At 38.8% G+C, this 27,767-nt stretch overlaps 1 protein-coding gene across 10 annotated transcripts in view; it reads left to right on the forward strand.

The window, feature by feature from the left end:
- Positions 1-1,259: 1,259 nt before the first annotated feature.
- DDX60 (DExD/H-box helicase 60) overlaps positions 1,260-27,767 on the forward strand; it is a 50,052-nt gene continuing 23,544 nt past the window's right edge. For 2 of the 10 annotated variants that reach the window (XR_012628715.1, XM_074866519.1), the window contains exons 1-25: positions 1,301-1,321; positions 1,945-1,992; positions 3,122-3,490; positions 3,626-3,695; positions 5,796-5,973; positions 6,116-6,457; positions 6,941-7,048; positions 8,528-8,689; positions 9,586-9,744; positions 10,239-10,380; positions 11,478-11,639; positions 13,033-13,135; positions 13,854-13,969; positions 16,181-16,344; positions 17,310-17,562; positions 18,767-18,930; positions 20,996-21,148; positions 22,203-22,352; positions 23,396-23,515; positions 25,322-25,417; positions 26,113-26,228; positions 26,750-26,895; positions 27,089-27,198; positions 27,307-27,411; positions 27,498-27,626. Coding sequence is in view for 8 of the 10 variants with exons in the window: in XM_074866519.1 (XP_074722620.1) it covers positions 1,953-1,992; positions 3,122-3,490; positions 3,626-3,695; positions 5,796-5,973; positions 6,116-6,457; positions 6,941-7,048; positions 8,528-8,689; positions 9,586-9,744; positions 10,239-10,380; positions 11,478-11,639; positions 13,033-13,135; positions 13,854-13,969; positions 16,181-16,344; positions 17,310-17,562; positions 18,767-18,930; positions 20,996-21,148; positions 22,203-22,352; positions 23,396-23,515; positions 25,322-25,417; positions 26,113-26,228; positions 26,750-26,895; positions 27,089-27,198; positions 27,307-27,411; positions 27,498-27,626 (3,657 nt within the window). In the remaining 2 variants the exon portion in view is untranslated. Of the gene's footprint in view, positions 1,322-1,944; positions 1,993-2,617; positions 2,732-3,121; positions 3,491-3,625; positions 3,696-5,795; positions 5,974-6,115; positions 6,458-6,940; positions 7,049-8,527; positions 8,690-9,585; positions 9,745-10,238; positions 10,381-11,477; positions 11,640-13,032; positions 13,136-13,853; positions 13,970-16,180; positions 16,345-17,309; positions 17,563-18,766; positions 18,931-20,995; positions 21,149-22,202; positions 22,353-23,395; positions 23,516-25,321; positions 25,418-26,112; positions 26,229-26,749; positions 26,896-27,088; positions 27,199-27,306; positions 27,412-27,497; positions 27,627-27,767 lie in introns of those variants that run through there. The other 8 variants (XR_012628714.1, XM_074866517.1, XM_074866511.1 and 5 more) reach the window with 7 other exon arrangements.

The following is a 27,767-nucleotide window of genomic DNA, read 5'->3' on the forward strand; positions in this document are numbered from 1 at the left end:
CTGCTCCAGCATAGGGTCCTCCATGGTGGGACCCGACCTTGGTGTTTGCACTGGTGTTTCTCACTTTTTTTTTTGTTTCCTTTTCTTTTTCCCCCTCCTCACTCCTCTGCTTGTGTGGTGTTTTTGCTCTTTCTTAAATATGTTTTCATGGAAGTGGCACCAGCTCCAGGTGCCACTTTACTCAGGAACGTAAAGTGTCTGATCTGCCTTTTAGTCAAGTGAATAGCAGACCTAAAATACACTTTTCTGAACCAAAATACATCACCCAAAGGGGTGGAGAATTGAATCTAAAGGTCTGTCTTCAGGACCTAATTAAAAGCTATATTAAAAATCTGTTGAAGTATTGGGCTAAAGATCATCTCCCATTTCATTTGAGGAAAGGAAATACGGTTCTGATTATTTCCCAGATTGTCACCTACCAAAGAAAAAGAAGGTGTGCTGAGAGGAGGGAGCAGGGGCTTATCTTGGCTAGCTGAACAGAACAATTCTGATATGCTGGAGCACTGTGGGTGTGTTATTGTACTGTAAAAGATACTGTTCCCCCGAGTTTCTGGAATCTTTGTACAGATCTCAAAGGCAATGCAGGATGTGGAAAAAGACCTCTGATCCGTTTACGTGGCAAGTGTTATCTGTCAGCTGTCTGCCAGTGAGGCTGTCAAAAACTTCCCTGGGTCCATGAGGAGACTGCTTACATATGTAACCCCAGTGGTCTTCTGTGCTGTATCTTGCACAAGTATCTGATCTGAAGAGGAGCTGGGCTTTTCACTTCTCGGCAAGACAATCTGATACATAAACTGGTTTCCTAAATGTTGTTTCAACAGTACTTGGGTACCCAGGTTCCCTGGCGAATGGAGGTTTTGCTATTTTAAACTAAGGGATAGGGGTCCAGTACTGTTCGTGGAAATGCTTAAAAAAAGTAACGTATATCTCATAGTTGTTTTTGTATGGAATTTCCTACTTTAAGCAAGCAGGCTGGTAGAACAAAATGTGGTGAATAAAGGGACAGAAGTAGGAATTAATATTTTCTGCACTGTCTGTGCAACCTGCAAGGACAATATTCTTCAGCAGTGCAGGTTTAATGGCCCTCGGACCGTTACCTCAAGCCGCCGTGACCGCAAAGCGTAACTGAATGGAAGCGAGGAAATACTGGGAATACGTTGCCGTGCCGGATTCGGGGACGCAGTTCTTCCGGCACCGCGAAAAAGAAACCTACATTTGGCAGCCGGGCGGCGCCGGGAAAAGAAACTGAAAGTCGGGGGGTGGGGGGCGGCGGGGCCGGGCCGGGCCGGGCCGGGCCGGGCGGCGGCGGCAGCGGCAGCAGGTACTGTGCGGCCGGGGCTTTGGTACAAATTGTGGTTAGGGTTGCCGTTAGGATGGGGTTTAGGGCTGCGACTGGGATTGGGGTTAGGACTAGGATTGGGTTTAGTTCTAGGAGGGCCGTGGTTGGGTTTAGGCATGGGGCTGGAGCTGGGGTTGGGGTTTCCATTAGGGTCGCAGCTGGTTTGGGGCTGGACGAGGGGGCTGGACAGCGTGCAGGGGAACATCTGGGACTTTGCAGGCAGCAGGGGAGCATCCTCCAGGGTGGAGGGGCAACAAGGTGCTGGAAGGGTGTCAAAGCCACCTGGTTGCCTCTGCCGACACTGTAGCCCCAGGCACCTCAGATGTCACTGTATGCACTGCAGAAAAGCACTTATAGCAAAGTATTTAAGCCTTTTTTCTGAAAAGAAATATAATGGTCCATGCATGAATATGTACAGATACAGTTTGGCTTTCTTTGAGAGCAGCTGACTTGACATATTCAGATATGGAAAGTCACGCTTGTTTAGGAGATTGCTGAAATAGTGATGGCCATCTTCTAGGTAAGTGACAGTTTCAACATGCAAAAATACATGATTTATCCCCGAATGGTGTTCTCAAGCCTTTGATATAGCTTTTTCAATTTAGGTAAGAAAATGGAGAAAAGTCTCAGGTTTATTGCTGCCTTGACAAAAAGTACGTATGCAGGTACACAAATGGTGACTTTATGTAGCTGTATGTATAGAAATAGCTTATATTTCATGAAAATAGGTATTGAAGTTCAACTGTAAAGTTATGTTAAGCACACCAGTGTAATATAGTACACGATGTGTACAGTATTTTACAAGTAGATAATAAAAATGTGATTTAGTTTCTTTTTCCTACAACTTCATTTGCTAGGAGTTTGACACAAGGTGAAAATCACGAAGAAAATTGCAGCTTAGTTTTGAGTTTGTGAAATCTGAAAAATTGAGGTTGCACTTTAGTTTCTTTTGTTAGTTTTTTAACAAAGGTTATAAGACTAAAAATAGCATCTAGAGATTAAATAGTCCTTTTATGGTCTCAGAAAAATGAGGGATAACCATATCTAAGGCAATTGAATATTGCAGTGGCAAACACTGCAACAATAAATACTCCATGAAGCTGTTACCTGAATTGAAACTAGAGGAAACTGAAGTTCAGAAGAACTGAGCTGGTGTGGTAGGGACTGTGCAGGGTTATTCCAAGCTGCCTGTTTGTTCTTTAGCTCTAAGGAACTGTACATTGTGACCTTGTAAAGTGGGGAGTTACCCTAACCATTACCGTTGTCTGCTCACTCAAGATTTGAGAATTCTACCCTTGGAAAAAAAGAAGAAAAAAACCAAACCATGATTATCACCATCATGCAATGAAGATGTTGTGGTGGCCTACTTGTGACTGGACTAGCATGAGTGGTGTAGGTACAAGTCCTCGAACCAGGAAACATGGATCATTCCTTGGAGTGTGCCATGTAGATATAGCTAATAAAGCAAATTATGACTAATTATGACTAACCCCCACCAAGGGCCCCTTCATGTGAAGCATTAAACAGATATGTAATGCTCCTCTTTAGTAAACTTTAAGAAAGACAAAAGCTGATGTTTTCCTTATAGTTCATAAAAATATTTATTGATTTTAAAGTGAAAATATGTCTCACAGGGATGTTCACAAAATGCTTTCTGATTTTTCTTAGTTTTATTCCAGTATGATTATGAAGTAGGTAATTTAATGGTTGAAGCCTCAGAGCATACCATATTTCCTGAAAATTATCTCTTGATGACTTAGAGGTTTTTTTTTTGGATGCCAGAATCAAGATCTGTGATGGATTCTGCAGAAGGTCATTTCAAGAAGGTCCTTCATAATGATCCAAAGGACAATGCTAGTAATGATGATAAGGATAGTGAGTGTAGCGACAGTGGCTTCATTCCAACATACGAATATAAAGAGAGTGGGAGTACAAGTGACAGCGATGAGAAGGATGAGACCAGTGACAGAGCAGAAGCAGCTGTTGCACAGATGCTTAAAGAAGAAGAAGATAGAGAAAAAGAAGCTGAAGACCCAGACTACAGTAACGCTTATAGTATCTCAACCACTGAAGAAGTGACTCAGCAGGAATCACAAACTGAAGGCCAGGATTTCAGAGTTCTCCAGCATGAACGTGATTCCCAAAGCCCTGGTGAGGAGCTGTTGTTACCTTATGCTTATGTCTGTAGCATTTATTGCAGTGTCTTACATTTTGGCTCTTCTGTGATTAATTGATTGAGTTATGGTTGTATGGTTTTATCAATAACCTTGTGTGTGGTTATTTTAGAAATAAGAAAACATCCTGAATTTCTGAAGAAGTTGAGGCTACATGTTTGGGCATCCCTGTCAAGAGCTCAGTAAGTACAGTGGGGTGCGTGGAAAGAAATGTAATAAATGGTAATAAAAATAGTTTCTTTCAACTAAGTTGTCGTGGTCTGAGCCCAGAGGGCAACTGAGCACCACGTAGGCATTCACTCATCCCTTCCTCCCCAGGGCTGGGAAGGAGAAAATGAATTAAAAAGGCTCAGGAAATGAGATAAGGACAGGGAGGAGTGGATCACCCACTGCAGTCACAGACAAAAGACAGGCTCGTTAGGGGAAGAAAAAAGACATCGCTTTAATTCAAAACACTAAAAACAACAACAAGACAGAATGGGACAGTGAGAAGCGTTACCATATCTTAAAACATCTCCTCCCACCTGTCTCTTCTTTGAAGGCTGAGTTTTGTTCTCGATATTCTACCTCCTTCCCCAGCAGTGAAGGAGCAGGGGGTGGGGGGCGCAGTCAGTCCACTGTTTCTTCCTGCAAGGCGGGGAGGAAGCGCTCTTCTGCATTCTTCCCCCTGCTCCACGTGGTATCCCTGTCACCGGAGACAGTCCTCCATGAACTTTCTCTGCCGTGAGTCCTTCCCACGGGATGCAGCTCTTCCCGAGATGGTCCAACGAGGGTCACCCCTTGTGTTGCAGTTCTCCCAGTGCCGAACTACAACAGCGGGGGCTGCTTCTTCCTGTAGAGTCCTGGGGGTCCTCCACCATCCACAGGCGAGTCTCTGCTCCACTGTGGACCTCCGTGGGTGGCAGAAGGGAGCAGCGTGTTTTAAGGCTACTACTTTTACAGTATTTAAAACAGTTTTCCTACAAAATTTTCATATATACCTTCTGTGTTTTTGCATGTCAGTTCTCATGCATGATCTTCTGCATCTCCACATTCTGATTCCTTTCCCTGCTTGATATGGAAAAGGATTAGCAATAGTCCTGTTCAGGTTGACAGTGAAGTGTCTCCTCTGCATTCTGGAGCTGACATGCTAAAGATACTAGTATTAATTAAAGGCAGACAATTTAAGAGTGTAAGACAGGAGTTGACATAGTTTTTTTTCATGGAAGGCTACTCATTGCATCAGATAACAAACTGGGCCTGTAAACCAGAGGCTGTTGATCCCAGCCCGGAAAGAAAGCTGAGTCTTCTCAGATGTGGATCTAAGGTGATGTGTGTCAGGCAGTTTTGACAGCCTTGAAGAAAATAAGCACATTCTTACCATTAGAGTATGAATATTCTCAGAATATGCATTACTGTTGTAATATGTAATAGACAGTACAGTACAGTATGTAATAGACAAATGCAAAAGCTAAGAACCTTTACTAGAAGGGCTTTCCTCCTTTTCATCTGGGCCTGCAAATGTTCTGACTTCTTCATCTGTCCAGGGCAAAACATCATGTCCCTGGACTTTCATGGATTCTTAAAGAGCTGGAGAATGCAGTCAATTCCTAGGATGTATGAAAAACTGCTGAGGTGCTGCCTGTTTATACTTGCCATCTTCAGTGCAAAGGATATGTTTCAAGTTTGACCTAAGACTGGTTAATGCAAATTTTATCAGCTTTCATAGTTTTCTGAAATAGGACAGGGTGAAGAAATCTTTTAATTCTTTGATCTCTTGAAGGAATGCATTGTGATTGAAATCCTCTTGCTGTTTAGATATTTTTCTTGCCATAGACATTCCTTGGATGAGGTAGGTAGTTGTCATTGTCATGATAGTTGCTGGTAACCCGCTTGCTATTTTTAGCTGGAAACTCAGGCAGGAAGGCTCTCAAAATATATTTTGTGGTTATCTTGTGTGGGGTATTTCTTGCAGAACAGGTAGAACTTTCAGCATAAGCAGACATGGACAAGAGGTGCCAAATAAGTCACAGGAGCCTCAGATGCTACAAAAGTATTTGAAGTTGTAAAGGAGACAATTGCTAATACATTCAATAACTGAAAGGATTGAAAGCTATTTAGGACTAACCTTAGATCCAAGAAATATGGTTTGCTATTGATTTAATTTATAAATTTAATGTTTAATTGATTTAATTAACAAAAACATTTATTTTAAAATCTATTAGTAAGCAAATTTCTTCTATCCCGTGTCCCCAGCTTTTCTTGGAGTAATGTTATGTACATGCTATTTCTTTTTCTTTCAGGTATGTCAGTCTGTTAAAAGACTTTGTTGAGTCTGAATTCTTTGTGATAGATGGGGATTCCTTACTACTTATGTTTTTAGATGAGAAAACACAATATCTAAACTTCTTCTACCAAATTGAATGCTTCTTGCAGGATTTCACTGAAAAAGGAGCAAAATACGTCATTGCTTTCTTCAAGGTACTGAACAAGTAACATTTGTTTGCTGTTTAAATCACTGCACTCCTTCAAAACCAAGTGCTTGATCCTAATCAGGATTAGGAAACTGTTCACTGTGTCAACAAATGTAACTGAATAATTTCACTGTTTTTATTTCCCACAGGATGCAGAACAGATGTACTTTCCGTATCCTCATTTTCTTTTCTTACGTACTGTATTAATAGAACACCTGAGGCATAACACAAGCACCACTGTTCATACAGAATTTTCCAATTGTTTATCATCCAAATGGGAGATTTTCCTGAAGAAAAGTTATCCTTACTTCATTATCGTATCTGACGTAGGACTGACCTCTCTCCAAACAGACTATTTATCTATTTTAATTGTTCATTCCTTGTCAAAGAAAATCAACATTGTGCTTGCTTCAGGACAAGAGTATGATATTCTTAGAGTTTATGGATATCATGTTCAGAGTGTGTATAAACACAGATTATTTTTTCAAAAGGTAAGGTACACAACTTTGTTGCTGGTTTGCAATAATGGTGTTCTACCTAGCAGATTTAATTAAAATATCTCAATATGAGTATTTTACATACTAAAATTATAAAGCACTGATACATGGCTCATTTTATGTTTCTTTAATCTACTGGTCTTGAAATCCTTAACGGGCAAACATTATGATTGGTGGCACATTCCTGCCATGTTCCCTATAGTCTCATTTCACATCCTTGTTCACTTAAGGTATGATAGTCTCAAGTAAAGCATTTCCCATATCTTCAGTATCACGTGCCTTAGTTGACTTGTAATATGCCAGAAAAAGACTAGCATTTAGGCCAGGGATGTGATTTTTAAAATTTTATTTAGAATAGATGTTTCTTAGAGGCTGAGGATTGACCTGTATCTGAATGGTTTCTGTCTGTGGCTAGTAGTCCCTGATGCATTGTATCTACTGACTTTTGCATATAACTTTGACTTCTGCACTTCTTAGCATGAGCAAGACCTTCGATGTGCCTGTGAAAACCTAGTCAGGTACAAAGAACCATTCATATGTCTATATGAACATCTCAAGCTGAGCCTGAAAAGCATACAAAAAGAGGTAATTTGACCTTTTGATCCTTCTTTTTTCTCCTTGGGTTGACTGTCTTCCTCCATTCCTTTACCTGAAATTCCCCCCTAGCTGGAACTGGGAGCTCTCTTCCTTATCCTGAAGTGACACCCTGAGTTCTGAGAAGGTCTCTTCTGTGCCCATTTTTCTTCACAGCAGCCTGAAGCTGTTTCTTTCTTTAAAGATCACTGAAGTAGGATGGTCCAGCTGGAAGCTGATCAGTGGGATGCTGCTTAAGGGATGTTTCCATCTTGGCGACTGCCTTTGTCTTGTAGAAGATGGGAACCAGCCCATTCAGCAGTAAAACAACCATCTGTGGCATAAATCCACCCTTAACCATGTGGGGGGCTGTGGCTACTGCCCTCCGGGTGCACTGTGGCCATTGCCTCACCCTCATGGCAGCAGCTGGCTCCTGAGGGTGGGGTGTGGGAGGGTACGTTCAGCAGTGGTGAGTGAGAGTCAGTGCTGCTGCCAAGAGCAACCTTGTCTGTAGGGACATCTCAAAATCTAAACCTTGCAATGGCAGCTGCCAAGGCGAGCACACTCTGTTGACTGAAGTGCTCACAGTCTGGGAATTTTTTTTGAAGAGCTTGATTACAGTTGCAGAGTCTGTTCTTGCATGATTAAAACTGTGGTTTTACAATATTTTAACTTTAAAAAATTGGTATTTTTATGGTACCATAATCACCTCTAGTGCCTAATGTACTCCTGCCATTTTCCCGAGTGTTAAGTTATACTGCAGTGCTGTGACTCCACTTCTGCTCCTGCCGAGAGCAACAGTAAGGCTTCCTTGGACTTCAGTGGAAATGATACTGGTTCAGTAAGCTGATTTTTTTCAGGCCAGAAAAAAATGGTGTTACTGAGAAGGCTTCTTAATGCATCACTACTGCTAATATTTTGTTTTCTTACGATTATGTTTCCTGAGGCACGTTCAATAATTGGATACCCTAGGAGCAGCAAAACATCAGAGCAGCTGCTCCCTTGGGGCTGGGGCTGTGGGAGCTCCCCTGTGGGTGGCAGGGCAGGGCCTGGTAGCCAGGGCCTGTCCCACTGCCCCAGTCAAGAGCAGGGCAGCTGGGGGGACAGCTGCAACCCCGGGCACCGGGCATCTCCCTGGGAATGGGCTGAGGCCGGACGGGGTTGTCAGCTGGGCTGTACGGAGCTGGAGACAGGCATTGCTGCAGCATCGGTGGTGGTGGCGCAGGGACTGTCGGTCCTGAGGGGCTGAAATGGGGCCCTGGGCAGCTGGGAGGAGGCCCCAGGGTTTGGGCAGGGACAGACAGGGCTGTTGTTGCTCTCAGGGACATGACAAAAAAGAGCTATTTTTGATTGTGCCCACTTTTCTTTCTGTAGTTTTCATATCCTTTTTTTCCTTTCTCCAGTGGAACTCTGTAAAGGATAAGACTTGTCTTTATTTTGTAATTTTTATTATAGCAGTCATTTGTGCTATTTATAATATTATGACTCCAGGTTCGCGAGACTGTCTGTCTGTTGAAACAACTGTGGCCTGAAGGATCTGATGTTCGTCGTGTGGTCTGTGTTCTTGCTTGTGCCGTGGGATTAAAAATATACAGCAATATGTTGGAAAATGCAAATACATCCATGGGAGCAAAGACAGAACAATCAGCAAGAGTAAGAATTTTTTTAATATCTTTTCAGCACAGTGACCATAAGCATTTTACTAACAGGAGAGATGGCTGTCCTTCTAAATCCCAAGCTGAAGAGAGGTCCAACTGATTCCTTTGTGATGACACTCTGTAAAGTGGTCTGGTTCAGATAATTACTGTGGCCACAGTTTTTCCAAAGGAGTGTGGTCTCACTGTGGGTGGCATTGTGCCCCCTGCTGCAGTGGCTATTTCTGGGGAAAGTTTTACCTTAGGAGCAATTACTTCCATAGGAAGTTTTACCTTAGAAGGTAGTTGCATTCATTATTTTTCTTTTCCTAACATTGTGGCATACTAGCTTTTACAGAAGAATATACTTTTCCTCAGGTTGGCAAGACATTTCAGAAAAAAAGATTTCTTTCTAGATGTGGTCATGACATTTTTGTGACCATACTGCAAACCTTATATTTTCATCAAGTTGACACAGACGCAATATATCAGTAATATTTTATGAGACACATATTCAGTGGACTACAGGATAGCTACGAGGGGTTAACACAGCTGGATTTCTGTACAGACTTTTTGCTGTGCTGTTGAGAAAAGAGCATAGGCCTATATCTAGATATTAACTTTTCCTATTAAAAGAATAACATTCTAGCCAGATACACTGACAATTGTTTTTAAGCTTTGTCTTGATTTTCATAGTTATTTTGGAAAAGAGATTTTTTTTACGTTTACCAGCACTACAAGAATGTTTATTTTTGAAATAGGTGTATCCACAAGTAATTAAAATACACAGATTGTTTAAATAGATCAAAATTATTAGCTGCTTTAACAAAGTGCAAACCACTGAATTAAGCAGAGGTGAACACAGTTATTTTACTGAAGGACGTGGTTGACCTTTTATCTGTCATCTCTCAACAGGGAAGAAGTAATCCCCTATCCCTAGAAGAAGCAGCCGACCTCTGTAGAATGCAGTGTCTTACAGTGACTTTTCTTCTTCATATGCCTCTTTCACAGAGAGCTCAGATCAGGATCATGAAATCCTGCTGGACTAAGCAAGTTTTACCATTAATAAAAATGGTATGTGTAGCACTATCTTCGTTCCCCGGTCACCAGGTGCAATTATCATTTCAGTTTTCATTTTCCCTTATATGCTACTTTAGTCATCTGATGAGATCAAAGAATGTAATGTACCTGCTGGAAACAAACCTTACCTGGTACAGGAATCTTGTGAACCAGAAATCAGTGGGGCTAGGAGAACGTTTTGGGCAGTATCTCTGTACTTGGCTGCTTCTTAGACATCTCCAGGTAGTCAGCGTTAGTGTACTGGGCTAGATGGACATTTTGGTCTCATCCAGTATAGGAATTTTGATGGCAGGACTTTTTATTGTTTAAAGGTGGTTATTACAGTGAAGGAGAACAGTGAAGGTGGTATCCTGATCACAGAGAAGTCAAGTAACAGTGTGTTATTTTTCATGTCGATAAAATCTGTGGTAGCTAACCTTGCTTTGGAGGTGCTTTGATCACTCACATGAAAAGGTGCTTCATAAGAATTGTTTGCTTTATTTTAACAGCAACAGTTGTGTACACATTTTGCTCTGACACAGCTAAGTGACACAAATGACTGGAAACTGGATTTAACTTACCTGCCTGACTTAAATGATGATTCACTGCTCATAAATCTTGCACATTACTATGAGGTTGAATACACTGAAGGTATTTATCTTTGTTGAACAGTTTAATTTCTTACATTTCTAACTTTATTAAGCTGCAAAATGAGAATGAAACTGCTTGTACAAGCAGAAATGAGAACAGTTTTTTAATTGCCCATATAATAATGGATACATTTTGTGGAATAATAGGGGAACTATTTTCTATAGCAAAGTCTAGAAAATCACATGTGAAAGTGTCTTTCACTAGTACTCATTCAGAATACTTTACCATGTCATATCTTTGATGTGCCACCTGCACTTATGCAAAGGAAGATATAGCATAGGTTGTAAGAGCTCTGGGTCACTGTTAGTGGGTATTCTCAACCGTTTGGGTTTTAGCCAGTTTTCTATCCATTTCGTTTTAGTGCAGCACAGTCAGAAAGGAAACTAGATTCTATCCCTAGTGTCAGTGTGACATTGGATAATAGTTTTAATTTCAGGCAAGGTTGATTCAGACAAAATCATATCTTGTCTTATAAATACATAAATTTGTGAGAATGCCAGATGTGTTAATATTTACAAAAAAGTTACAAAAGCTGACAGAACAAGGAAATATGGAAAAAGATTTGTAGCAAATGTTTATTCTGTTTACTTGAAGTTTTCTGCCATGATTCTGTCTGTTGGTAAAACAGAACGGTTTATGAATCTAGTCACAAGATATCCTATATATACTTCAGTAAAGCAAGTGTAGAGGAATTTTTAAAGGAAATACAAATTAGGAATACGAAACATTTATTTTTATAATTATACCTATGATTGGGCACTAAAAAGAAAATTATCAGTTCAAGATCCTACCCTACAGGAGATGAAGGTGAGAGAAACTCTTTAGCTGTGGAGCTTGCAGACTTCCACAGATAGTCTAAATCTGGTGTTTTTTCCAAAATGCAACTTCTCAGTACATTTAGTTAGTTATACCCTGGGCTGTTAAAAACTGTGAATGTACAGAGTTCTGTTCTAATTTGTTCTGATGACCAAAGACCTTGGGTAGGACCGAAGTCTTTGTGCCTGATGTTGCACAGGTGAGTAGGTAGGTTGTGTTTGAGGAAACTTAATTTTAAAGTGCCTGTTGTTTTGGTTTTTTTTTCTTTCTTCCCTGTGCAGGATTAGAGTTCAGAAAGGAACTGGGGAAAGAAATGGAGAATGAATACAAGTGTTTGTGGGACACAGTAACGAAACTGGCTGTGAAATACAGTTTTGGAGATGCTTTCCCGATACGAAAGACCTCCCAACTATTTCTTGAGCAGGAACAGACATTATTTAGAGGTACTGACAACTCCACAAATTAGAGAGTTAGATGCATGATCTTCATTACTATCACTAAAAGTTCTTGGAGTAGGGATCTGATTTTATCCTGATCACAGATCTAATCCATGCTTCATGGATCCTCTCCTCCTTCCTTTCAACCCACTAGCAAAACTTGCAACTGATGCCAAAATAAGTCTAACCAGGCTTTATGGATGAAATTCTGACTCCACTGCAGACAGCACAAGTGTCATTATTGACTTCAGTAGGAATTGGGTTTAGTTCCATGATTGCTGGCCCAAATCTTTTATATGTATTGTAAAAAACATTATGATTAGTGTAATACAAATAATAGTAAAAAGCGTAATAATTACTTATAATTAAAGTGAAGATTACACTGCAGGAAGAGTGTCTGAAGAACATCTTTCTACATGTTGACATAGGGTTATGCAGGTATTGGGCATGGGAGCAGAAAATTAAGTGAAATATAGAATTGTTGCCCTAGTGTTGTCCAGCCATCACTGTAGCTCACATTGCAGTCCCTGAAGTTTGTAAAAATGTGACTTGCCCATAAGTGTCTTAAATTACACCATCATCCTGTTTAGTAGCCCATAATTGGGAACGTGAGTAGTCGGCTTGGAGATTATTTGTTTTCTTCCCTTGTTTACAAGACCTGTTCTGAATATCTGAAAGGAGTAGGTAGAGATTTTTGCCTGATATCTGACATTTCTTGAGAATCAGTTTTGTTTCAGCCTTCAAAAGTTTGTTTTAAACCTATCAAATTGTATAAATCTTTAGAAGAGACAGTTGGTAAGAAATTCAGTAAAGTCTGGAGTATAATTCTACTTAGGTTTGTGGGTGTTCTTCAGCTGGTTTCAAAGATGTCAAGAGGGAGAAGTGGAGAAAAAAAGGCAGCTTCTTTGTATCTGTGGGATATTAAGGCATCTTCTGGCACAGCATTTGTGTTGCCTATTTCTGTATCTCCTTTGGACACCTTGGAGACTGAAGTTGTGGCTAGACTTTAAATGTGGGAGGGATGCACAATGTTACATCTCATCTTTAGTCATCTAATGTAAGTGCAGTTGAAAGTGGAGACTGTGGTCTTTATGGGATCAGTGCAGGAAAGCAGATGCCTGTGAGATGGGATGGATTGTAGCATTCAAAAAGTTAGCATAGGTGTCTAAAATGGGTTATGAGAATATCTACTCTGAAGCAGTAATGATGTCTGCTTCATCCTTCTTCCCGTGCTTGAGAAGAAACAGGAAAAGGGGAACTAGTGAACTGCTGCTTACTTTTAGCAAATTTTGCTTTATAGAATTTCATTTATAATGTAACTTGACAGAATTTTCAAGTATGATATGCAATTATATATATTCCTAGTTAAACAATATTAATTATTTTTTACACTGCAAAGATTATGAAGAAGAAATTCCTAACATTGGACTAATCTCATTGAAATCTGATCTTGTTGAAGATTATGCTGGAGATGTTTTGAAAGACCTACCTGTTCTAAAAAGGTACATATATGAGTATTATTCAAATGAAATAATATTATATGGGCTTATTTTCTACTCCCCTGCACTTTACATCCATATTATGCTCAATTTGGACAAATGTAGAAGTGGTTTTGCTATGACTGAGTAAAATTTCACTTTTACATGTACTGGTGTAAATTTTAACGAAAGTTAAGAATAAGAATGGATGAGAGTCAATATATTTTCTCATACAGTTATTTGTTTGCATTATAGTCTTTGATTCTTATTCTACATTCTGGAATTTTTTTTCTAAATGTACAATTTGTATTTGAAAGGCCTTATCCTAACTTGCAAAGCTCAGATTGATTTTGGGAAAAGAAAAACATTAAATAAAAATACTAAAAAAAAAAGTAAGAGATCCTTTACAGTTGCTCTGCTGCTTGTGGAAGTGGTTCTGTGCTGCGTAATGAGTATTCTTTAGCCGGTGTGCGAGTTACGTAGTTACAGTGCAGGCTGTGATTAATCTGTATGAAAATAAGTGAAAAAATGGGGGTTTACTTTGTTAGTAATTCTTTCTGAAAAACTAAGGGTATCTTGACATACTATATTTGGAGTAGAATTAAACCCTGTGTTGTTTTTCTCCCACAGTAAAATTGTGTTTTGATAAATACAGGGGTGTTTGAATGTTTTGAACATTTCATTAGAGATACCAGAAAACACTTTCAATTTCTGCTGTCTTTTTAATGTTTGTATGTTTCAGCAATGATCCTGCAGTTACCTCACTCATTAAATACAAGGAATTTGATGAGCTTCGTCACTGGCATTCTGGCAGACCTTTGACTGAGGAGTATGAGCGAGTACAGTGCAGTGCTAATGGTAAGAAAAACTGTATCAAAGCCCATGTGCCTGTGCTGGATAGAACAGTATTGTAAAGGTTATTGTGGTTTTGGAGGACTTCTTATTTCAGAAAATATTTGCAGCTGTAAAATACTTGCCAAAGTAGAGCTACCACAATAGCTAAATTATACTTAAATTGATGTGCCGGTGCATTATATGTATGCATTGTGTGTTATCTTAAATAGGTCTAACAAGTTTAACAGAATGAGCGCTTATGGTCAGGTGTTCATGGTATATTCCCTTTTGCTTGCAAAATGCTTCACAGATTTATATATGCAAACTGTATGTACGTATGCAGTTTAATGTTTAAATACATAGTTTGGATAATGCACGTCCATACGTTGCAAAATCTGGTCAGATATTTGCACAGTGCACACATAACCAATCTTATCTTTTGAGAACATAATTAAAATAAGAAATAAAAGAAGTTGTGGTTTAGCCCCAGCTGACAACTAAGCACCACAGCCACTCACTCACTGCCCGCCACCCCTGCGGGATGGGGGAGAGAATCAGAAGGGTGAAAGTGAAAAAACTCATGGGTTGAGATAAAGACAGTTTAATAGGTAAAGCAAAAGCTGCACACGCAAACAAAGCAAAACGAGAAGTTCATTTACTACTTCCCATCAGCAGGCAGGTGTTTAGAGCCATCTCTAGGTAAGCAGGGCTCCATCATGTGTCGTGGTTACTTGGGAAGACAAATGCCGTAACTCCAAACATTCCCCCCATTCCTCCTTCTTTCCCCAACTTTTGTTGCTGAGCGTGATGTCATATGGTATGGAATATCCCTTTGGTCAGCTGTCCCAGCTGTGTCCCCTCCCAACTTCTTGTGCACCCCCAGCCTACTTGCTGGTGGGGTGGTGTGAGAAGCAGAAAAGGCCTTGACTCTGTGTAAGCACTGCTCAGCAACAACTGAACACCCCTGTGCTAGCAACACTGTTTTTATAACAAATCCAAAACATTGCCCCATAGTAGCTACTGTGAAGAAATTTAACTCTATTCCACTAAAACCAGCACAGAAGTAAACAAAAGTTGTTTGTGTCATAATTCTTGATGTTATGCATTATAGTTTCCTGTAAGTTTTTTCCAGTTTGAGATACTAAGGTAAACAAACCATGGACTTAGCTTTGATCTTAGATTTGCATATTTGCATGAAATGAAGTCTACAATGCTGTATGTACCAGCAAGTACACAAAACTTTCTCTCAAAGATGTTCTCATCATCTGTTGCGTCGTACTTGTGAATTAAACTGTGAAAAACCTACCAGGAGTTGAGAAGTCATGAATTACTGTTGGTATTTCCAGTGTCTCTTATGGTTTTCATTCGTGATTTAGAAGTGGTGTTTTCTGAGCGCGTATTTGCACCACTTGACCTATGAAACCAGGGTTCCACCTGCTCATCTTTCTGATTGGATGATGTTTTGCATTCTTCTGTGCACTGCAATTTCAACAGGAAGTTTGGAGAGCATAGCCTGCAGAATAGTAGCTGGAGCATCTTCCATGATGTTGAAGTTGAAAGTTTATGTCCACTCCAGCTGAAGAGAGCGACCCTTTCTCTCCCATGCCTTGCATGAGTGCTCTGAATGCTGGCAAGTGTATCTCAGTCTTTCTTGTGAAAAACAGAAAGATCTTCCAAGATGGGTCTTCACACTCAGAAACTGACTCATCGTTTTGATTTTAGGGCAGTGAGAAATACCTAGGCTTGAGTGTGGAAGTATCCATCTGCCCAGTTCAGTATCTTCCATTGGCTGGCATAAGTGTTCTTCCAGTAGCTTTATTTATTTATGTTTTGATGACAGACTCTTGTTTTCATGGGGGAGAGGTCTCTTTCTGATCATCTGAATTACCTTCAGAAGACACCTTCCTATTTTCACAGACTGTGTGAGAAGCCTAGGCATTTTGCTCAAACAGTGATATTTTTTGCCAGGCATCCTGCTTGTTAAGTTTTCCAATATTTTTAATGTGTGCCTAAAGTAGTTTGAATTTGAGTCTGTTGCCTATCTCTCAGATAATTCAAAATACTGTTGAATTTCAGTAAGTCTTAGTAGCCAGCCTCTATCAAAAAGTGATTTTAGCCTTTAAGTCAATGAGGAATTTTTAGGAAATTTATCCATAACCCAGGTATCTTTTCTTGGAAATAGATTAGGCTGGAATTCTATCAGAGAGTTTTTTAATCAATTGTACTTGTTTGCAGCAAAATCCAAAGCTCCAGAAGAAAGAAGACAAATACAAAAGTTGCAGACTTTTCATCATTTTTATGCAAGCACTTTGGAAGACAGCACTTCAAAACTTATTGTACATCAAGAGGATGTGTCAGGGAATGCTAATGCTGCTGTTAAAAAGACACAAAAAAAGCATGTGAGTATATTCAAGTTGCTCTTTCCAAATTTTTTTCTATTATCCAGGAAAGGATTTCTACTATATGAATCCCACAGTTGAAGTTTTATATTCTGAATGCACTAGCAGTTATCAGTTGAAGAAATTTAAATTGCCTTTGTACTTAAAATTTAATTAACTAATTGGCAAAAGTATTTTTGTTCCTAGTTAGGTATATTGATAAGTGATTATATTTTAACAGGCACAAGTAAATAAAAAAAATTAATAAATATGAACTCTGTGAAGGAAACTGGAGTTCATTAATTTAATTTTACTTTAAGAAACAATTGAGAAATACTGGAAAAAACATTATTCAGTTATTTATTTCCCTGCACTATTTGGAAACATTCGCTGTGAAAGATCCTGTAGATATTGCAAACTATGTGAACATTGTCAGAAATCACAGGGTGTGTAGCATGTACTCACATGCTGATGAACAACATTGAGCAATAGTAATTTGAGTAATGTTTCATAATAGACTGTACTATGGATTACAGACTATGGCCTGTTGAATTACCTGTGAAAGTCTGTATGTAAAATAACTGTTAACTTCAAGTACGGTTGGACTCTTATTTAACTTATAGAAAAGCATCTCAATATGATCAGACTTACTATTACCCATGCATAAAATAAAAGCTTGAAATTTAACTTTCATACATCTGCTATTTTATTTTTCCACATTTGTGCTTTTTTATACTACTTGTGAAGCTTTATACTGACTTCAAATGAAGCTTTGGGAAGCTTATTTGAGCAACATATATTGGGATTCAAAAATTCTATCTCCTTCAAAATGAAGTACTGTTTTAAACAATTCCCAAAACAGTGCATCACAGATTAATCGAAAACTGTAATGTACCTGCTGTGATTGAGTTTATGGATTACCTTTTTTAAGATGATGCTTGCACACAGTGATGGTTAGTTCTAAATATCTTTATTTTATTGGATAGAAAAGTAAAGCAGAAACAATTGCAGAGGAGAACAACAGGCGACTAAAAGCCAAAGAAGAAAAGAAAGAACAGGAGCAATGGAAAGCCTTGTGTATACCAACTGAAAAGGAAATAAAAGCAAATCTGACCATTGGAATAAAGAAGTTGGAGAAGTTTCTCAAGACCCTTAAAAGTAAATCTGTGAAGTTCAGTGTAGAAATGGCAGGACTGTCTGCCTGCTTAGAAGTGTGGAAGGAACACTGCAGAGAGCAAGGTATGATAGCCAAATTCATCTTCAGTATTCAATTTCCACTCACTTTAACCAAGAGAGTGAGTGACTGAACATTCTCAACTGGAATAAAGACGTGTGAAGTCAGCCCTGTTTCAGGAGCTTGAAAGGTGTTTTTAAGTATTAACAGGCTCTGGTCCCCTTTTGCAATTTCAAGACCCTTCGAGTCATCTGTAAGGTATCCAATAAAATTATATTGTAGCTGTTTTCCTGTTTTGCTTTGTAAACATTGCATACATAAATAATTTATTTTGTTGTATATATCTTTAATGATTATGTATTGTGCACGCTAAAATGTATCTATATTGCAGCGGATTGTTTAATTAGCTGAGGTGGTTAACTCACAGTCTGAATGATGACCATTTGCACAGAAATGTGTGCTGCCATGGTTAGTGGCCTCCTGTTTCACCAGAATTAACTTGTTCAGTCCATACCCTCAGTCAGCAGGGTCCAAACACACACTGCTCTAAATGTGTTGAGGAGAGTTGTAAACACTGGAGTAAAATATGTTGCTGATAAGGTTGAGTAACTGTGGTGGTTTAGCCCCTGCCGGGGTCTGAGACCACGCGGCCGCTGCCCCTCCCCCACAAAGGGAGTGAAATACAAAGCCCCAAGACTGAAATAAGGAAAGGTTTAATACAACAGTGCAATAGCAACACAACCAACAACAACAATAACAATAACAGTAATAGTGATAGCAATGAACAGAGCAAAATAGCTACCAAATACAGCAGTTTGAAGCACGATGTACAAAACCACGAGTGCACCGCGCTCCGCGCCAGGAAAATGTGACCTGCCAGGATGTGACGTCCGCATGGTATCTGAATAACCCGGCTAGAGCTCCCCCCCCACTGCTGGGGAAACTTAACCCTATCCTGGTTAAACCAGGACAGTAACAAATGGGTGGGTCAGGAAGGTGAAATGGGGGAGCTCAGTTACTGCGTAGATATCAGAAGTATGACTTCCTTTTATGGCTGAGTGTGCAGAAGCAGATAGAATTATTTGGGTGCTTGGTCTTCAGTCCTTGTAGGGGTCACAGGAGTGTGAGTTGTCTTTAAATAAAATTAATTTTTAAATTGTCATAAATGTGGTTGGACGGGTAAGGTCTGTTCTAAAAATACCTGATGTATGAGAAGACTCTTAATGATAGCATCGGCTATCCAATAACTGTAGGCTTTTTTTTTTAAAGGTAACAAATCTAAAGATTTAAGCAAAGCTGTTGAAGTCATGCGGAGAATTCATATCCTGCTTGAAAAATATCAAGATCTCTTGGAGAAACCACATGTAAAAAAGCTGACCAAATATCTCAGACTTCTTGGATTTGAGAATTTGGCATGCTCTCTATCTGGCCAGGTAACTTCATAGACTAATGATTCTACTGTAACTAGATCTGTAGCTGAATATCAACAGTGTTTTCTTAAGCATTGAACAGTGTGTAGAAGATATATATTGTGTTTATTTTATTTTGTATTGTATCATAAGATTTGGAACTGTCTATTCTTGCTTCAGATACTAATCTTCTTTAGTTCTATGGATACATTTTTCTGCTTGATGTGACGGCTAGGTGCCACAATAGGCCACTTCCTCTTTAGTAAATAGAACTTTACATGGCTGCAAAGATACCCGTTGAAACATGCGTCAAGGTTAATTTGCTCTAGTTATGTCTGCCTGAGGCCTTAGATACGTCTGAGAGATACCTGCTGTTCAATTCATCACATCAGCTGAACTCTGCATGTTAATAATAACTGTTAAAAGCTAATTGATGAGCAGCTGCTCTCTAACAGGCCCAGATATGCTACTTTAGAAGAGGAAGTTGTTGAGACTGCAGAGGCGGATAAAGAATATTCTGTTTGTTATTATGGTATTATTGATCACCTCTGAAGGAAACAGTTTCAGATACCAAATTTCTTGTCCACGCTAGCAAGCTGAGACCACCAGTAGCTACACTGAATTTGGCTCTGAAGTAATTTCTCTAAGGATTGACCCTATGCTTGTCTGCATGTTAACAACCTGCCCACTGGCTGATTTAATGTTAAGAGCAGTTTGATACCTTTGTGTGTAGATGGGATATGGAGAGGGAATGCTAAAGTGGCTCTCAGGCAGAAGAGGGAGGATATAACTCACAGCCTGCAGAATATGAAGTCAATAGCAAAAGGAAGGAAAATTACAGTGAACTGTAAAACCAATATCAATCACTTCACTGTCTCATTTTTCAGCCACAGTAGAGTTAGGAATTTTTGGAAGCTTATTTCTGGAAAGTGTTTTTCATCCTTCCTTGAGGACCAGGACCAAGAGGTGAGGGAGGAAGTGATTCTTTTGTAAGAAATTTTCTTCCCTCGAAGAGTGGAAATTATTTGTCTCTTTTTCTGTGTGAATTCAAATGATGTACAATGATTGTTTGCTCTTCACTACATTGTTATTGTAAGGGTGCGTGGTGCCCCAAATAAAGTGTATTACATTTCAGGAAGTAGAATTTTAGGATCCAAGGATCTCAAAAGGTCTGTTGTAAAGGTTTGTGGTAATGGAAGGGGATATGTTGGCAAATTTAATGTCTTGCTCAGAAGATCAGTCAGTGCATTTTGGACCTGCTTTTGCTTTTGCAGCTGCTTGTTTCTGATTATTAGTTTTGCAAAGTTGAGGGAATTTTAGGAGTAACTGAAATTTTCAGGAATAACTGAAAATATTTATTTCTAGAAATTGAAAAAGTTGTAAAATCTCCATCCTTGGAGATAGTAAGAACTTGCTTGAATGCAGCTCTGACTGACTTGATCTTCTAGCAGTGAGTTGGATTGATTGACATCCAGACATCCCTGACAACCTAAATTATTATGTGATTTTCTGATCTTCTAGTGTATGTTGTAACATGTAATGCTTTTCTATACAGCTTTCAGGATCAGATGGTGTGACCAGATGTGTCCATGAACATTAAATTTGGTATGTCTTAGGGTATACAGGCATTGTTTAAAAATACAATGCTTTACAAAATGTGGGATCACGCTCAGTCTTCATGTTGAATTTACTTCCACAACTGTGATTCATGGCACAAGGGGTCAGGGCAGGCTGAAGAAAAAAGAAATAAATGTAGGATGAGAAGGCTCTGGCAAGCAATAGCTTGAAGAGGCTGAGCTTTGCCTGCTAGTCAGTTTTGTTAGCTCTTCAGACAACAAAAGCAACACCAACAGCACCACCGGCTATGGAAGACACGTTATTTTTAGAATATAGTCTCCTTTGAAGAGATACAAGCGTAACCCTGACATAAGATTTTATGGTGTAGATTTCTGCAAGAAATTATTTAAAAATCACCTGTACTTTCATTTGTTTTTCAAAGCTTGCAGAGTTCCACGGAGCAAAAGATTTGCCATTTTTTTAATCTCTTGCTAGCTTTCAAACCACCTTGAATTTTCATTTGACCTTATAGACAGAAGAAAGTAATCATCAGAATATAAGCAACTGTGCTATCAAAGTGGGTCCAGCTCGCTTTCAGCTACAATACATGGATTATTACTTGCTCAGAGAGGAGAGAAATGATCCAGATCCCCGAGTGAAACATTTCATACCAGACACATGGCAGGTAATGAGACACAAACTTTTTCCATCAAGTTAATGGAAATGATCTTTGATTTTTTTATTTTTATTTTTCATTTAAAAATGCACATTACTATACTACCTGTCAAAAATAGTGTTTAACAAATTAAATTTTGTAATAAATTTAACAAATTCAATAGATCATTTTGGACTGTATTCCATGTTCTTTCTACACTGAGAGCTTTTCTACAGAGAGCTTGACCCAAGGAATTCAACGTAAGAAATGCCTAATCCATGGGATTTCACTGCTTGTTACCATATTTGATTGTGGTAGCGCCCCATTTGGATAATCTCTTACTGTTCATCCTCTGCTCATTTGTCCCTAAAGAATTACCGGTAGTATGAGTTGAGAAATAACTTTCCTGTCTAAAGCAGAGTAAGTCTAACTCAGATTTTTTTATTATTGGACTGGGGAGGCCAACTGAATTGCTGCTTTGCAGTCACTTGCTTGAAAAGCAGCTTGGAACTTGGCATATGTGCTGACAGAGAAAGATAGTGTTAGTACTATTTCTGTTTCCTCTTCTGTACCCCTTCCTCTATCCTTTCATAGACCTATGTAGGGTGAGCGAGCATAGAAAACAGACTAATAAACACTGTATGCTTGATGCAGAAGAGGGATTTGGACAGTATTGATGTAACTATTCTAATGGAATCAAAAAATACTGCCTTGTATAAAACAATTAAGTTTTTGGAACTAAATTATACACTGCTGAGTTAACTGGTTTTATTTTTTAATTTGAAAATGTCCAGGTTTGGACTCATAATATGCTGTTATCAGTATCTCAGACCAAATAATTGAAATAGACAAGTTATAATTTGTAGTTCCATTTTTTTTTCCACTAACAGTTTAAGAGAAAAGAATGCAGTCATAAAACAACTAGGTTAACTCTGGCTTTCTGAGTCTCAAATCTGTATATAAAGTCTAAATGCAAAACCAAGATGTTTTCACAGAAAGAGCTGGTTTACTAAATAAGAGCTGGTTTACTAAATAAGAGCTTTATAACAAGACATTTTGACATGAGTAACTGCTTTTCTCTTAGCGAGAACTCCTTGATGCTGTAGATAATAATGAGTCTGCAGTGATTGTTGCTCCCACTTCGTCAGGAAAAACATATGCATCATACTATTGCATGGAAAAAGTTCTGAAAACGAGCAATGAAGGAGTAGTTGTGTATGTTGCTCCTACAAAGGTAAGGCTACATCCTACTACATATTCTGTATGTATGACTATGATATTTCTCAGTATGATTCTGAAACCCTTTCGGGTAACTTGTTACACAAATTTAGTTGATATATGTATTTTTTTAATTAGAAATGCAATTTTTACATTCTGTTTTGCTTTTACATTTATTAGAAACAGCATGCTTACAAAAAAATCTTCAGAATATTTAAGCTCATGTAGAGTGTTTGTCTCTTAATATTTGTATAGCTAATTTAAGGTCAGAAACACTAATATATACAAAGTGCTATAAATAGCATGTTAGGTAAATGATGAGAGTATCGAAAGCCTACCAACATGGTGAAAGTAATATTAGAGCAGAACAATGCCCAAGCAATTCCAGTTGTCTTTTTCCAATAGAGTTCACCATCAGATACTTCAAGAGAAAATTTATGAAACTCTAGGCAGTGGGATATTTTTTAATGAGAGTTCTATCCTGATAGTTAAAAACTAAGTGTTGAGGCACAATGTTTTGATTTCTTCCAAAACTTATTTAAATGTTCAATTATATGATTTTTGGATAGTGAATTACATGTGCTGTTATTCAATAACAGTCTCTGTGGATTGTTTTCTATAAGTAAAATAATTTTTTTTTGTAGTTATACTCAGGTTGGGCATCAAAATTATCTTTTCATTTGAATATCAGTTTGGGTGCAGAAATATATTTTACACCTGCAGCCCCAGGACTTTGAGATCGTTAAAGTGCTTGTAGATGCAGTACAATGTGATCTGGCTTTAACTGCTTTGAAAATAATTAAAATACAGAATTAATAATGTATAACTCACTTTACACTAAATTTATTTGAAAGCATTTAAGTATAGTTGAAAATCAAGTACTGTATCTTTTTTAAGTTAACATTGTTGACAGTCTAGACTTAATAGTACATTACATAGTACATTATAGTCTAGTACATTAATATCGGTGCCAAAAATGAATGCTTTTATATGTCTTCTAATATCATATGCCTTTAGATGTACACCGTCTAGTTTTGTTAATGACCTGTTTGATTTAAGGCCCTTGTAAACCAAGTGGTAGGAACTATATACAGTCGATTCACCAAGAAACTTCCGGATGGATTGGTAGTGTGTGGAGTCTTCACGCGAGATTATCGCAGTGATGTCATGAATTCTCAGGTATATTTTTATGGGTGTTTTAACTCATTATAGTAATGACTTCTGTATTCTGTCTGTCTTCTGATAATGTTAATTCTAATTCTAACAATTGTGCCATTACTAAATATAAAGTTCAGGAAAAATCTAAGCATACCTGTACTGCTTACCAGAAACTTTCAGTCTATGGCATACATCCTTACTTATTCATCCTTAGGGAACATGCAGTTGATTACTTGCTCTAATTAAAAGGAAAAATATTAAAATCCTGTCGTTGCCAGCATACAGCAGATGTCTTACAGAAGTCCAGATAGAATACATCAGTAGCTCTTCCCTTGTCCACTGATGTAGTCACTCCATCATAGAAGGCCACTAGATTGGTCTCTCTTGTAGTGGGGGGCGCAGAACTGGACACAGGACTCCAGCTGAGGCCTTATCAGTGCTGAGTGGAGGGGAAGGATCCCCTGCCTTGATTTGCTGGCAACATTCTTCCTAATGCAGCCCAGGATACCATTAGCCTTTTTTGCCACAAGGGCACATTGCTGCCTCATGTTCAAGTTGGTGTCCACCGGGACCCTCAGGTCCTTTTTTGCAGAGCTGCTTCCCAGCTGGGTGGTCCCCAGCATACACTGGTCCATGGGGTGTTTGTCCCCAGGTACACGACTTTGCACTTCTCCTTGTTGAACTTCATGAAGTTCCTGTCAGCCCATTCTGCAGCCTGTCTAGGTCCCTCTGGATGGCAGCACAACCCTCTAGCATATCAGCCACTCCTCCCAGTTTGGTGTCACCAACAAACCTGCTGAGGGTACACTTTTCCCCATCATTAATGAAGATGTTAAACAGAATCAGACCCACTATTGACCCCTGACGTACACCACTAGTTACTGGTCTCCAGCTAGACTTTGTACCACTGATCACCAACCTCTGGGCCCAGCCTTCCAACCAGTTTTCAGTCCATCTCACTGTCTGCTTATCTGGCCCATACTTCAACAGCTCATCTGTGAGGATCTTAGGGGAGATGTTGTTGAAAACCTTACTGAAGACAATATCTACTGCTCTCCCCTCATCTACCAAGCCAGTCAAGGTTGGTCAAGCATGATGTTGTGGTTTGAACTCAGCCGGTAGCCAATCGCCACGTGGCCAGTTGTTTACTTCACCCCCTGCCCCCCCCCCCCCGGGTGAAATAGGGAACAAGAGAAGAAATTCATAGGTTGAATAAAAAAAATTTAGTAATAGTAACAAAACCAACAGTAACAATAGTAAGTCCAAAACGGGTAAAATGCAGCAGTGGCTCACCAAGCAGCGACCGGTATGCAGCCCATGCCCAGCAGTGATCCTGACTGCACCAGAAAATCTGGCCACGCTGACCCGGAAACCGAAACGGGACGTCCGCCTATATTATGAGCATGACGTCACATGATATGGAATACTCCAAGGATCGATCTGGACCCGACCCTCTAGCTGTGCTCCATCTCAGCCCAAGGAAAGTTAACTCCATGCTGGCTGAAACCAGGACACATGACTTCCCCTCAGTGAATTCATGCTGAATAGCCTGGTGACTTTCTTGTTCTTCACATGCTTGGAAATGATTTCCAGGATTAGTTGCTCCATCACCTTCCCAGGAATCGAGGTGAGGCTGACCAGCCTGTAGTTTCCTGGGTCATCTTTCTTGCACTTCTTGAAGATAGCAGTGACAAATCATTCATTCATTCTTGCATACCTTGAAATCAAATACGTATGTATTTTTAAATGCTTTTAAAATATAGAATCTACTTGTAGTTGATTAGTCAGTTTACTTGAAAATAATGCTTTACAAACCTTTCTTTTTAGATACTAGTGACAGTGCCTCAATGTTTAGAAATCTTGATGCTGTCTCCTCGTTGCCAGAAATGGACAAAACGGATACAATATGTTATATTTGATGAGGTAGGCATCTTTTAATGGTAACCAATTTAACAAATATACAAAAAATCTTGGAGAAAAATACTTATGACTCAATTTTTCATTACATACATTATTGCTCATAAAAAAAACAACTTTCAGAAATATTATTTGAGACTTACTTGCTTTTTCCTGTTCACTGGTAGTGTTTATGTACTCCAGTGAAAGAACTTAAAACTCTTAAAACTCAGTTAAAGCTACCAGGAACTTGGTTTTTCTCTCAAGCCAGTCAACTGGAACTGCTGGTGAAAGCCACCACTGTACTCTCAGTAGCACAAATAGAGCATTCCAGACTGGTATCATACACATTTCATATCATATGGTATTTGTCAGTCTTTCCAGGGAAAAAGACAATGATTAATCTTGCTAAATTTAAAATTCCTACTGTATTCTTTTTTGTATATAGAATTAATTGCTAATGATGCCTGTGAGTATCTAGGGTACAAGCAGTGAATGTAGTATTGAAATTTAGACTAATTTGCTCTCCAGTGAAGTCCGGAGAGGGTTTTACTGGACATTTGATTTGGATCTCATGGTCATTTGCTACAACATAAGAATTATTCAGAACTGATCTTGCCAAACTTTTGATTTTTGCAAATCACAAACCAACTCCTGTTATGGGTGCATTTTGGTAAGGAACATTTCTTCTTTTCTTTTAATCCTTTTTCCCAAAAACATAGGTCCATTGTCTTGGTGGTGAAATTGGAGCAGAGGTTTGGGAGCATCTTCTGGTAACAATTCGGTGTCCATTTCTGGCGCTCTCTGCTACTGTCAGTAACCCGGAACACCTAACTGAGTATGTGTGGAATTTTCTTGCTTACAAGAGCATATTTAAATTGGATATGAGCTGTTTTAGATAGAGAGGCCAATTACTATTGGGAGCCAACTGATTTGGAGTTATATTGTTATATGTATTATGCTACCCTTACTCCCCCAATTGACACAAAATGATACTGTAACTCTTAACTCTGTAATGAGAACAGGCACTGCTATTCATTCAGACCCCGTAATGGAGCTGTGCAGAGGAATTTAGGAGGCTTTTACATCTATTTGAACTGCTGAAGCCTGATAAGCACACTTGTCTGTCATCAATCAGAGAAAACACCTGCCCTATATTTAGCACAATGGTGCTATTTCACATTTTTTATTTGCACCCTGGGATAAGCTGGAGAAAATTGCACTGAAGATGGTGAGAGGGGGACTGGAAATTCTCTAGGAGAAATTGAACAGATTGTAGTAATTCATCTATTATAGCTGTAGCAATTTTCTTAAAATATTTTTCACAACTCTTATTTTTATTTTATTCTTGCACTGTAGGTGGTTGCAATCTGTGAAGAGGTATTGGCAACGTGTTGAGAATACAATAGAAGGAAGCTCTACAAACTCTGAAAAGAGCTTTACAAGAAAATGTAAAGTGAAATCTAAGATACAAGAACAAAAGAAATCATACCGTGTTAGACTAGGTGTGTATCAGAATATTTTGTAACTAAGAAATAAATTTTAGTGTTATTTCTGCAAAAGCTTTAATCGTCGTGTGTGAATTTAAGCGTGTTTTGTTTTGGTTTTTCTTTTAAATAAAAGCAAGCCTTGCAGGATTAAGTACTTGCTTTTTAAAACAGCCAAATGCATCATGACAGCATTTTTGTCTCTTCACAGTCTTGTATGAAGAAAGATACAATGATTTGGAAAAGTATGTGTGTTCTTTAAAAGGCAGTGATTTTATCATTGAGCATTGTCATCCGTGTGCTGCATTAACCGTCAATCATGTAAGCATAATACTGGTGTCAACATTGTTTAGCAACTGTTAACATTTAGGCAACATGGATTCCATCAAAATTATTCCTTTATTTTTCTTTTGTTTAAACTCCTTGCAGATTGAGAGCTATGGTTTTCCTTCAGATCTTTCTCTGTCTCCACGAGAGACCATCCAGCTTTATGACATAATGGTAAAAGTCTGGCAAGAGTGGCCAAGGGCACAGGTGTGTATACACAACTGTGGGCAAAATATATCAAAATAAATGGATAATGAAGTACTGCAATGTTTTATATTAATGTTGTTTTCCAGGAGCTAGATCCTGAGGAGTTTGTCTCTTTCAAGAATAAAGTAGTAATAAAAAAGGCAGACGCGAGGAAATATGAACAAGAACTGAAGAAAGAACTAAGCAAATGGATTGTGCTTGGCCAAAGACAGAAGGTAACAGTTGTTACAGGGCACTTTCTTAAGATTGTGTACAGCTTTAATATAGTAATAATTATATGTAATAGTGTAATTATGGCAGTTTCTCTTCCCATAATTATTATTTATTAGGTTTAACTGCTGCTGTACTTGAAAGAT

Source organism: Strix uralensis, chromosome 4 (assembly GCF_047716275.1).
Source record: "Strix uralensis isolate ZFMK-TIS-50842 chromosome 4, bStrUra1, whole genome shotgun sequence".
NCBI lineage: Eukaryota > Metazoa > Chordata > Aves > Strigiformes > Strigidae > Strix > Strix uralensis.